The sequence below is a fragment of the Balaenoptera borealis genome (assembly GCF_965194805.1).
Source record: "Balaenoptera borealis genome assembly, chromosome: 12".
Taxonomy (NCBI): Eukaryota; Metazoa; Chordata; class Mammalia; order Artiodactyla; family Balaenopteridae; genus Balaenoptera; species Balaenoptera borealis.
The window spans coordinates 49,950,791-49,963,647 of record NC_138869.1 but is presented as its reverse complement, the minus strand read 5'-3'; the positions used below and the strand labels follow the sequence as shown (position 1 = coordinate 49,963,647).

The 12,857-nt window shown below is 47.5% G+C and overlaps 2 protein-coding genes across 9 annotated transcripts in view; both read right to left on the bottom strand.

Annotated features, from left to right (window-relative positions):
* The window catches only part of TRAK1 (trafficking kinesin protein 1), a 102,139-nt gene extending 95,724 nt beyond the window's left edge, over positions 1-6,415 (bottom strand). The window contains exon 1 of one of the 8 annotated variants that reach the window (XM_082348401.1): positions 6,138-6,415. Coding sequence is in view for 7 of the 8 variants with exons in the window: in XM_082348398.1 (XP_082204524.1) it covers positions 2,285-2,375 (91 nt within the window). In the remaining variant the exon portion in view is untranslated. Of the gene's footprint in view, positions 1-2,284; positions 2,611-6,137 lie in introns of those variants that run through there. The other 7 variants (XM_082348398.1, XM_082348407.1, XM_082348406.1 and 4 more) reach the window with 7 other exon arrangements.
* Positions 6,294-12,857, bottom strand: part of LOC309607395 (uncharacterized protein) — a gene marked incomplete at its 5' end in the record, with an annotated part of 81,233 nt that continues 74,669 nt past the window's right edge. Inside the window, one exon of the mRNA XM_082345828.1 lies at positions 6,294-6,434. Within this exon, the coding sequence (XP_082201954.1) occupies positions 6,368-6,434 (67 nt within the window). The 3' untranslated portion in view covers positions 6,294-6,367. The remainder of the gene's footprint in view (positions 6,435-12,857) is intronic.

Here is a 12,857-nt window from a genome sequence, read left to right as displayed (position 1 = left end):
AGTGTTCACACAAGATCAGACGTCAGAGAAGAAAGTCAAGTTTCTCTGGGCCGTGAGTCCCAGAGTCACCAGTGAACTGTGTGGCTGGGGGAACATCCAAACCCAGCCGCAAGGCACACCCAGCACCCTCTCTTGCTGAATCCCTGGCAAGCCCCTACAGCAAACCTCCGCAGAGTGGGACACACGGGGTGCTGAGGGCAGAGGCCCACATCTGGCCGCTCCAGTCCCACTAAAGAGCATCTTGAACAAAGTGTGTGTGAAGTGACACTTGCTCTAATACTTGCAAAACAAATTAATGTAAATCATTTACAAAAACTTGGCATCTAAAAAAACACCCTGAGGAATACTATTTGTGGCTGGGATCAACGTCCTGAAGCCCCTGCAAAGCACCCCTGATCAATTCTTTAATAAGATTACTCTTTATTTTTATTGTAATTTATTATTGGCCAGCTTCCCAAAATGGTTTAAAGTAGGCAAAGACTAACACCAATACATTAGGTGCATTAAAAACCTGCTTCAAATTCAGAACGAAACCAATTAGGAGGATAAAAATATAGCAGGCACCTGCAACTGTAGCCTCCCAATCGCGTGTCAAGAATCTTACTAATACATTTTAACTAAATTTTACAGTATATGTCAAAACCTTGTGTGATAAATATTCTACCCACTCACCTAAGGATGAGGAACGGAGGAGAAGCAAGGTCAGCTGGTAACTCCCAAAACCATTTACAGCATGTTTAAAAGGCAAATGTGAATGTTTTGTGTTTTGCTGAAGATTAAGTGTTAGCTCTAAAATCAGCATAACAAGGCCCTCCTCCTGCACTGCATTTGCAAAAACAAACCAACTGCTAAACAGGGGCCATTCCACTGAGAGAAGAAGCAAAGAACATTTCTAAATTATAAATTTGAAAAAAACTTGTAATTCCCTAGATCCTAATTCACGTTTTCTCCCTCTGTGAAAGAAGGGATGTTTCACTGTCCATTCTTTTCTGTTTCACTTAGCCAAGTAAGTATCATTTACATCATACATTTTCAATGGAAAACACAGGAAAAATTTTATAATAGACATGAATTGACAAGCAAGATTTTACATTCAATTCATAAAAGAAGTCCATAATACTTTAATTTGAGCATGTTTTCAGAGGACAAATCATCAACTCTGATGGCTTTAAATCAGTGACAGAAAAGGAACAAATCTGAAATGGTGACCCTGTGATGACAAGGACACCAGACAGGACAGTTCCCATAAGCATAGTGGCAGCAATCCTGTCCGGGGTCACAGCGAGTCATTTCCACCTCTGCCCACCTCCAGGGCTCTGAGGGAGAGACCAGAGCTCATCTACGGACACCAGCAAAAAGCTGGCCTCGAACAGATGCTGGTTGAACAGAATTATCGAACAAGCCTCAAAATACTTTAAATACACAGACACACACACACACACACACACACACACACACACACACACCCACAGCATCTCCATAATCTCCCATCCAGAGTCTCATCTGTCTTGAAACCTAAAACTGAATGGAACAGGGCAAGAGGAGCTCATGCCTCTGAGGAACTCACTGGCTCGTGGCCCAGCAGATTGTGAGTAACAGCATATAGACAGGACAGAAAGCAGACGGGTCATCAATCATCAGACTCTGATCAGCCTGGAGGAAGTGAGGAGAAACTTCAGCCCCACATCAAGAGACAAGCCAGAGCAGAACTGATTAGCAAGCTCGCCGTCACCGGGGTGTGGATGGAGGTACAGGGCCAAGCACATTTCGTACAGAAAAAAAGAAAAGTGGGGCAGAAAAGAGGGAAGGGGGGTGGGGGGAGACCCTGCCTGACTCTGTTCTTCACCTCCTGAAAAATTCCTTGCTGACCCAGACACCAGGTGAAGCTTTAAGAAACCAGGATAAGACACAGGATCAGGAAAATCAGTAGGAGAGGCCAGAAGGGGCCTCAGAGATTGTGGTCAGCCGCTGCAGAGAATTTCAAAGAGCAAGGTGGTGGAGTCCAGAAGCCTGGTCCCAACTCAGACCCGCTGCTCATGGCCCTGCAGGGGCCACCTGCCTCCCCTGCGCCTGGATGAGGGGCTGAGGGGTGAGCAGCCTCCAAGGTCCCTCCGCTCTGCCTGTCAATAACTCGATACTGCAATTCCCCGCCCCAGGTCCAAGGACAACCTGCCAAGCCGAACAGAACAGGAGAGAAACAACTTTCCCTGTGGCCTTTTCACCCTTCCGGCCACAACTTTCACAAAGAAAAGCAACAGTGGACATGCCAGGCAAACACACTTACCGCATGAGCTTGTCCGAAGGAGCCTGCCTGGGCAGAGTCTTGGCAGAGGCTGGGCCCTCACGGGCTGCCCAAACTGAAATACCAATGCCATGTGCAGAAAGAAACTCCAACAGCAATTCAGAGCGAACAGTGATCCCCCATTAGCACCCAACCCAGGCAGCACCTCGGCACAGCCAGCTCCTGCACCTACTCAGCAGTTCTCTGAGCCTGCTTGTTGGGGCAAATTCTAAGACTACTCGCTGCCCTGGAAGCACAATGGGTTACGTAACTAGAGGCAGCGTGTGGGCACCCTATCGGCTCATCTTGTTAAACTGCCCCAAGCAGAAAATGACGCACCCCAAAATGTGATATCCCTAGGTTGAGGGTAAGGGGAGAGAGAGGGGGAGCAGGGCTTTGTGATGGGCATTTGGGCTTTGCCTAAAAATTAAAGAGGAACAAAAAGCCTGCTGTTCGTCTCAGCGCTCCCCAGGAACTGTGGGTGGCGTGGATTTATTAGAGGCCGGGTGCCAAATGGTCTCCCAGGACTGCACTTGGCAAAGCCCTTGGAGTCCACATACGCATTCTCGGAGAAACTCCAGATCTCTGGAAAATGTTTTCTGTTTTGTGTCTTCCTCTCAGTGACCGACAAATAAGACTTGAACCTGAGCGTGTTCTGCGTTGTCTGGCTGCACCTTAAACATGTAACAGTGTCTGTGTTTACCCTCCTGTTTACCAAGCCACTGCCAAACGTGACAGCACTGAGCTGTTTCTCAGCTGTCCTAAGGTGCTTGCTACACAGGTTCCAGAAAAGAACCCCCAGTTACCGTGCCCCATAGCGTTTGAAGTTTCAGCACTGCAATTCTGCCATTACTTTGCCCTCGGTTGTCATGTTCAAATCGAAACTACTTTCACAAGCTAAATGTTTCCCGGATTTCACTGGCACAGATGCCACTAGAATCCCAGTGATTAGCTTGTGTGTTTAGACAAATGAAGACGCAGTTGGGACACTGCCTCCTCCGAGAAGCCCTCCTAGTCTCCCGGATCCTCTCCCCTCCAAGGCTCACCCAGGCACCCTCCCTGATGCTCTCCCATGTGCTGTGCTTATCACTGGTGTAACCATTCTGCACAGCCTATTTCTACTCGCTCATCTATGTCCCCACCAACTGGACAGTATTCCTTGGGGGGGGGGCAGGTGGCAGGGAACACATACGCTGGGGGTCATGACCTACATGCAAGCCCCGCCCCTTAGAGCTCAGGATCTTAGGCCGGATGCTGAACCTTTCCTGATTTAGTCTCTTTACCTAAACAGTCTGAACGTTTCCTGATTTAGTCTCTTTACCTAAACAGTCTCCACTTAATGGGGATGCAGTACTAATTAAATGACACAACTCATTCATTCAGCAAATGTTTACTGAGCACTGGCCACAGGCAGGCGCTCTTTCAGACACTGGGACTCAGTGGTGCACAAAGTCCTTGCCCTTAGCGAGTTTCTATTCTACGGCAAGTTTGGTCAACGAAATACAAACATGTAGTACTCACGGCTAAGTACGGGGAGACAGCTAAAGCAGGTAAGGGAGATGGGGAAGGTGGGTGTGGACCACCCTCTATGCAGGGGAGTCACCAAAGGCCTCTAAGGAAATGCCATTTGGAGAAAGTAAAGAAGGAATCAGGAGGACATCTGGGGTTAAGGCGATCCAGGTGCTGAGCAGCAGCAAGAACAAAGGCCCTGAGGTGGGATGTTCCGGGTGTACCCAAGAATTAGTGAGGAGGCCGGTGTGTCTGGAATGGAGCGAGTGAAGAGGCGATAGGTCAAAGGGGCACCGGGAGCCCTGTCACTGAGGCCACGGTCAGAAGGGAGCCCACTGGAGGTTTGGAGCACAAGACTTAAACCACCTGACGTTGTATTTAAAAAGCCACTCCTTTGGCTGGGCAGAGATTGGACTGCACAGAGGCAAGGAGGGAAACAGGAGGCCCAGTGAGGAGCCCACCGCAATGATCCGGGCGTGAGATGAGGGCAGCTTAGACCAGGGTAGTTACTGTGGGGTTGGTGAGAACCAGTCAAACTCTGGACACACTGGGAACAAAGAGTCTGAACAGACTTCCCAGCAAACCAGGGTCTGAAAGAAATACAGAGGTCATGAATCCTTCCAAGGCTTCTGGCCTGGGCAACTGGAAGGATGTAAGTACCATTTAGAAAGGCCGCAAAGAAAGCAGGTGGAGGGGGAAATCAGGAGTTCATTTCTGGCCAAGTTAGTCAGAGATGCCCATCAGGCGTCCAAGAGAAAGTGCTGTTATGTGGAGTCAGACCGACACATCTGGCCTTCGGGGCAAAGGTCCAGTCTGAGGACAGGAACTGGAGAGTGCTTAGTGTAGAAGCAGATTCTAACTCCCGGAGCCCGCGTGAGATCACTTAGGGCGTGGGGCACTCGAGACAGTGAAGGGCTGAGCCCCGGGGCCCCCAAGGTTCCCAGAGGGGAGCAGCTAGCAAGGTCGGGACCCAAAGCCAAGGGAGGACCGTATTTCCAGGAGAAGGGGGGGTGGTCGGCAGTGTCAACTCCTGCTGAAAAGGCTAAGGATGGACCCCTGAACCGAACGAGGCCGTCAGCACTGGGGGCACGGTGGGGTCACAAGCCTGCTCGCGGTGGACACAGGAGAAAAACAGGAGAAAAAACAGAGCAAACCGAAGAGCAGAGACACAGACGCTAGCTGCAGGGAAAGCAGAGCAAAGAAGGATTCTTTTTAAGAAGGGAGAGATGATAGCATGCTTTTGTGCTAACAGGAAAGATCCAGGAGCAAGGAGAAACGGATGGTGTAGTAGAGAGAGGGCGGGGGCCGGAAGCGTGTCCTTCAGGGGACAGGCAAGCAGCGGTAGGATTTAGTGCACAAGTGGAGGGGAGGCCCCTGGTGCAACCGGGAGCTCAGGGGTTCAGCTCCCAGGCATTCGGCTGGGATCCCGGCACCTCCACGCCCCTCACACCCAGGAAGCTCTTGACATGGGGTGGGGCTGGGGGCCCTCAATGCCTGACTGGAGAGAGAACAGGGAAAAGCTACTGGAAGCAAATCTGCACCTTTTAAACTGTCATTGGGCGTTATTTCAAACAGCAGTATGAAAGCAAACAATGCAGACAAGACGAGAACTGGGCAAAAACTTCGATACGAACGCAACTGGATTTATCATTATGCCCCTCACTGCTGTTCCACACACCATCCCACACCATTCCCACTCAGAGCCCCCTCCTGTGCTGGCTCCAGGCAGTTGTCTCAATGATCCCTTGAGGAAGGACACAAGCGAGAGCTCCGCTACAATGTGCCTGAATAGCAGATTGTTGCCAGTGCGCAGGGCGGGGCGGGGGGGTGGGGGGGTGAGTGCCCTGCTCTCAAGACACTGGGAAGGCATGACTGACAAAACTTGACAAAGTTTTTGTCTGTGCAAAACTTGACAGTGTACGAAGGGCGCTGCAGGGAGCTCCCCACTGCTGCAGCCCACAGCATCACGGCATGATATTTCCATTACACCTATCTTATGTCCGAAGAAACTGAGCCTCAGAGAGAGGGGCAAGGGGCCAAACCACACTGAGCCCCACTACGGGCCAGGGACGCTGCTCAAGGTTCAGTGATCCCGCCTCTAACCTTCACGACAGTTCTATGAGGTGCTGTCTTCATCTCAGACAGGTCAGTTCTGGATGGCCGGTCTCATGATCCCAAAGCTCAGACTCTTTGCACTTTGGTAGTCCCTCCCCACTCTCCACATCCCTCTCCCGGGACCCACTCCTACGGCCCCACCCTTCCCCGGTCCTCACTGACTCCCCCACCCCACCCTTCCCCGGTCCTCACTGACTCCCCCACCGTCCCTGGCGGGGAGAGGCGCCCTTACCAGTGATGGTGCAGGCATCCCGGTACCCTCTGCAGCCGGGAGCATCTTCCACAGCCTCGCTTACATAGTGTTCCTCAGGGATGCCCGGGCTGCAGGCTAGGACTGCATGGTTGGACGCCTCCGAAGGGGGCACGGAGTTGGCCAAAGTGTCGTCGTGCAGAGCTGTGGCGTCCAGCTTGGCAGGTTTCACGGGGAGGCGCCCACTGCCATCGGGGACCCCGCTGCCGGAGTCAGGGGCAGTCGGGCAGACGGCCCCCAGGAGGTCTGGCACACCAGCAGCGGCTCCTCACGGGGAATCTACGGGACAATCCAGAGAGAGGAGCTCAGTGACTTAGAGTCTCTGAAAAAAAAAAGAACAGAATCTTCAGAAAATAAGGACCCCGAGATGATGTGGGATCAGACTGTAAATTCTGTTTCCTTCAAGCCAAGGTACTTCCAATTGAATTCTTCAGTTTCGATAAAAGAATTGCAAGTGAAGTTCCATTCAACCAATCAGGTACCGGTATAGAACAAAATACAGAGTGTGTGGCTTCATTTACTAACTGAAACCTGTCTTGAAGCAGCTCTAAGCAAATCAACAGACTGGATCACAGCTAAAATGATGGCACCTACCCTGAAATGAGCATACCCAGGTCACCTGGCAGCCAAATGGATTGTGGGAAGAGATATGCATGAGCATCCTGGGGAAGACATGCATCCCTCTAAAAAAAAGGCATCTTTTTTTTGTATACTGAATTATGTAAGATGTGATATCTCTCTTAAACCCTTTCCAACCACCGTACATTCTCAACTCTCCAAGAACTTTAAGGCATGCCCCAACCTTAAGCTACGGAATGAAACTAGAAGACTCCTTTAAGAATATGATGCAAACTGCAGACCTTATGCCAAAAAAACACACGCAGGTTCAGGAAGATCAGCCCATTCATAGGCTCTCGGGGATCCAAGGGCAGCCGGTTAAGACTCTGGGGATTAGCAGGTCACTCTCTCTAGAGGCCATTGCAGCAACATCAGCCTGACCCAGGGTCCACACCCCCGCTTAAAATCTGGATGGGCCTAAAAAACACCTGCTAGAAAAGGGATGGTGTATGGCAGAGGATACTGAGAACCCCACTTGGTTCCAGTAACAGTGAACCTACATGCAAGAGATGTCTCCACACATTTCAGGAGAGCGCTACTGCCTTAGACATTAACTTTCAATTCAGCCACGGCCTCTTTCCTCCCAGCCCACCTCCACATACCACATACTGTGGGTATGCACACATATACCCAGAAAAAATGCCAAACATGACCATCATGAACAAGACAGAAAGCCTGAGAAACATTCTTTAGCACGACAGTTCTCAAAGTGTGGCCTGAGAACCCCTGGGGTTCCCTGAGACCAGTTTAAACAGTCTGCAAGGTCAAAATGATTTTCTAAGGTAATTTCACTCTCATTCTCTCATAGATGGTATGATGGAGCTCTCCAGAGACTTCCATGATGTGTGATGATGCCTTTGCTCTGAAGGTTAACGAAGGGCATGTGTACTTCTGAGTCCCTGTGGTTTAAAATTTTCTGCTTTGACTTCTAATACAATATATGTAAATCAAGCTGACACACATGAACAAAACCTCTTTGGGATCCTCAATCATTTTCCTGGGACCAAGAAAGTTTGAGAATTATTGTTCTAGTAATGATACATTTACAGTTCTTTTTTTTTTTAATAAGAAAAAAAGAGAAAAAAGAGGAAAGTTAACAGAGATTTACTCGACATGGTGTAGTCAGTGATGAAGGGAAACTACAGCCCTCAATACGAAGTTATTTACCAAAATACACCAAGAGTTCCTATTGTAAATGGTGATAAACTCCCTGCCGTCACTAAAATGAACACACAGATATAAAGTGGGAAGAGGTATGGGAGCCTGTACATCCCTGGTGAAAAGTGACAGGGAACCAGAGAGAAAAACAGGATTGTATTGACAACATCTCAGTGATTCAAGTACAGACAAATGGAGGAGCTGCCCAGTAAGAAAAAGCCTGGAATTCTCAAGAACTCCCAAGATATTCTGGGCAGCAGAGGCCTGAGGGGGTAGACTAGAAGACCTTCCAGAAGGGAACCAATTAAGCTATTGTTATAGGGCACTCTGAGATATTTAAAGCCATAACGACCCCACTCTTCCCAAGGAGCTGCAAGTACTCGGACCACACCTTGTGAGCTATCACTAATAAGTAGATGGACAAAAAGAACTCAGAGGTGGGGAAGACAAGCTGAAGTAGGCACAGCAGTGAAATTAAACCAGGGACACTTAAAATTAATACATGTTATTCACAAACCTGAAGCCTAGAAGAAGAAAAATGGGCAAAGGATATGAAGATTCTCTCCCCTCCCCCCCAAAAAAGTATACAAACACACACACCAAACATTTTCAGGACCCTTAATTGTGATCCAAAAAAATCTCTTTATCAGACTGACAAAGATTTAAAAACTATAACAATGCTCAATTTGATAAGACTTTTAAGAAACTTATAGTGGAGACAGGGGTAATAAATTCAGAAGGACAGCTTGGCTAAATGCATGTGGCTTTTTGGCCCGAGGATGCACAGACCAAGGGTGCTTATCACAGTGAAAGGCTAAGAACAAGCTAACACGTAACAGAGAGGATGAAGCCAATTACGGTGCAGCCACAGAGACGTGAACTCTGCAGCTGCAAAAAGGAAGTCTCAGAGCAGGTATGAATTCATCAGCGTGGAAGGATGCTCTACACAGAGAAATGGTAGGTAATGAACATGGGCTCTAAAAGGTTTTGAAAACTCATTAATGGATTGAACCCTCATTCGAATTTTCTTTAATCTGTACTTCGACGCAGTCTATATGATCCTTACACAGAAGTTTGAAATAGTTTCTCCCTTTGCAAAATGCCATTGCCCCCCTGAAATCAATAGGGTTTTTTTTTTAATTGAAATATAGTTGACATACCATATTCTGTTAGTTTCAGGTGTACTACATAGTGATCTGACATTTGCATACATTATGAAATGATCACCATGAGTCTAGTAGCCATCTGTCCTCACCAATCAATCTGGTTTTTAAAACAAAGGGTCAAAAACATAAAGATTTCTTAAAGAGAACTTCAGTCATGGATTTTACAACTTTTGCTTTCATCTTCTATAAAATGAGGGAGTTGGCCTAAATCAGCCCCAAATTACTACTGTCCCTCCTCCTAGTACCTTTGCTTCAACTTACAGCTGTCATACACTAACTCAGAAACATGTTGTTATAGCCAAATAGTTCAAGTAAGTGCAAACATTTTCTCAAAAAAACAAATTTTGGAGACACCAGCCCGTGCTCACTCAAGCCTCAAAGGGAACTCAAGCAACCACATTCAAGTCCAAAGTCCACTTTTTATGGGCAGCAACTGGCAAAGCCTTCAAAAGCTTGAGAAGCCCTCTTTTTTTTTTTTAAAGTAGAATAGAACTACTCCAGTTGATTTTTTTTTCATCTCAAACCCCAGTTAAAATAATTCAGCACACAGATGTGTATATTCAGCATTCACATGTATACCAACTTGAGGTCCATCATATCCCATGATTTGTGAATTTTAATTCTCACCATATGATTTTTTTGTCAAAACAGTATTTTTGTTTTATTGTGGTTAAAAACAAACACATAACATAAAATGTACCATCTTAACCATCTTTAAGCTCAGGAGTGTTAAGTACATTCACATTGTTGTACAACCCATCTCCAGAACACCTTGCATCTTGCAGAAATGAAACTGTATCCGCTAACCAATAATTCCCCATTTCCGCTCCTGCCAGCACCGGGCAGCCACCTGCATGCTGTCTATCTGTATCTCTATGAACTCACTACTCTAAGTGCCTCCTATAAGAGGGATCCTACTGTATTTGTCTTTTAGTGACTGGCTTATTTCACTTAGCATAATGTCCTCAAGGTTCATCCATGCTGCAGCATGTCAGAATTTCATTCCTTTTTAAAGGCTGGATAATATTCCACAGTACTGAGAAACCATTCTTGAAGTAAAAAGATCAATCTTTAGCCCATGAAAATCTAGTGGGAAATAATCTAAATTTCTATCAATACAAAAACAGTTTATAAATTATGGCCCGCCCAAATCACTGGATTTTATAAAATAAGATTATCCACATAAGGCACTTACATCCATGCCAGGTACATATCACATTCTCAAAATAATCATTACCACTGAAAGTATAATTTCCAGATTCTCGGAATCAGGCACCTTTCTGGACTCTCTGCCAATATTCATATGCCAACATTTCCAAACCTATTATATCATGAAACCTTTTGCCACAGGATACCTGGTCCCATGGCATTTATTTCATGGAATAGACTTTGGGGAAAGCTTCTCTGTATTTGGCAAACCTCCATACCTTCATCACCCCCTGTCCAGGACTCATCTCTCCCACAGGCTGTGAGCTCCTTGAAAGCATGGGCTGGCCCTGGCACCTGTTAGTTACTGAGTAAATATCTGCAGAATAAATAATAATGAATGAAACAAGGGGTTTGGTCCAAATGACTTTGAGGATTTCCTGAAGCTACGAAGCTGTAGTTCTATGATCCATACAGGAACCAAAGGGTCAAAACTCCCAAATTACACACAGCTAACCCTGAAGATTCACAGAAATCAATGGGGAAACCTTCTGAAACACTCCTGAGGTGTTCCAGGGACGCAGACCACCTCCCATGGGCCCTTCAGAGTGGCTTCAAATGAACCTCACTTCATCCTTTCCAATACAGATCAACATATACCAAATGTGATGTCACGATTAAACGTGTAAGATCATCCGCATACAATAATTCAGGAATCAGGAAGCCTCATTTATAGACCACTCAAAATCTGGGTTGCAAGTCCCTCGCCCAGTTTCTAGAAGAAAGAGTCACAGCAGGTACCCTCTGAGGAGACCCAGGGACCGTGGAGTGCTGAGTGGTGCTGAGAAGGACACCGTAAGGACTCAATTTCCTAGGACAACTGTTTATCAGTGTTTTTATTCATAATGCATTTTTTTTCTGCTGCTAACTCAGGATCTCCAACAGCTCAAGGATCAGAAATAAACAGAGCCAGGCATCTGATCAGACTCGCAGAGGAGGCAAGCATCCACTGTAGGAGAGGCCACCCGGCACATGGCCCCAACGACCCCAAAACATCATTTGGGGTGAAGAGGAGAGAGATGAGTTCCTGTAGGTCTCCAGCCTCAGTTTCCTCCTCTCTGAGGTAATAATACCCACACCTCTCGGACTGTTAAACTGATTACGGACACAGATGCAAATAAAGTACCCAACAGAGTGCTAAGCACACAGCAACCCTCCAAGTTCACACACTCTCAAAGTGGTCACCTCCCCCTCAAAATGATTCATTTACTGTCTAAGAGATGTGACCCTTGCATGTTCCTAAATTTTCACAATTTCCCACACCAGTATTCTATAAGGCAGTGCACAACTGTAAAATCTTAACAATATCAACTTTTGCTGAGACTTACGGTGTGCGCCAGATACTATGTCAAGTGCTTTGGAACCCCTAACTTCTACCGCCTGCCGCTGGGTCACCTCCCTCTTAGCTGAGTACTGTTACCAGTTCCATTTTACAGCTGAGGACAAGAATGCTCAGAGAGGTTCAGTAACTTTCCAAAGGTCACAGAGCCAGCAAGAGGGGGAATCCAGGTCTGAACTAAGTGATGGGAACCCCATGGGAAAATGATCCTTGGCACCTGGTTACTTCCCCTCACTCTAATGCACACAGGCATTTGCGAGGCTTCACACGGGGTTCAGGAACAAAGCAGCCACAGCCCTGGATGCTCTCTGGCTCTGGCCAACCCTGGCACACCAAGCAAAAGGCTTCTTTCAGGCAGAGGGAACAAACGAGGCTTAAGCAAAGTGAGAGTGGACGGCCCTGAGAGATGAAAGCGCCTCTGTCTTACTCGATTCTGCTTGGGGAGCCTTTGGGAAGGAGAGATTTTTCTTCGCGGAGGAGTGAGAAATTCTGCAACCTGGTCAAATTTTCAGCAAAAGAGGTGCCAGGAAAAGAAGCAGGAAAAAGTACACAAGGAGGCAGCTTGTTTTGCATTTGAGCTGAGAGGGATCTCCTGCCTCTCGCCTGGGGCCCTTGGCCCAGGTCCAGTGCCTCACTCTTCTCCTCGATTGGTGATCAAGATTCCAGACCCTGGGCTTCCCTGGTGGTGCAGTGGCTGAGAATCTGCCTGCTAATGCAGGGGACATGGGTTCGAGCCCTGGTCTGGGAAGATCCCACATGCCACGGAGCAACTAGGCCCGTGAGCCACAACTACTGAGCCTGCGCGTCTGGAGCCTGTGCTCCGCAACAAGAGAGGCCGCGATGGTGAGAGGCCCGCGCACCACAATGAAGAGTGGCCCCCGCTTGCCGCAACTAGAGAAAGCCCTCGCACAGAAACGAAGACCCAACACAGCCAAAAATAAATAAATTAATTAATAAATAAAGCCCTTACTTCTAAAAAAAAAAAAAAAAAAAAGATTCCAGCCCCTAGGCTGGCAAAGAGTACTGACCAAGCTGCTCAAGCCTAACCCAGTTTGCTGCTGACAGAATACATGTGTGCATGATTTCCTTCCTCTCCAGCATGGGATTTTTGTGGCTCAGAACCTGAGCAAAAACTCCGTGGAGCTGTGTGACACTGAGGGGATGGTGTCGCTCCTCTGGGCCTCAGCCACCTCATCTGAACAAAGAAGAGACCGA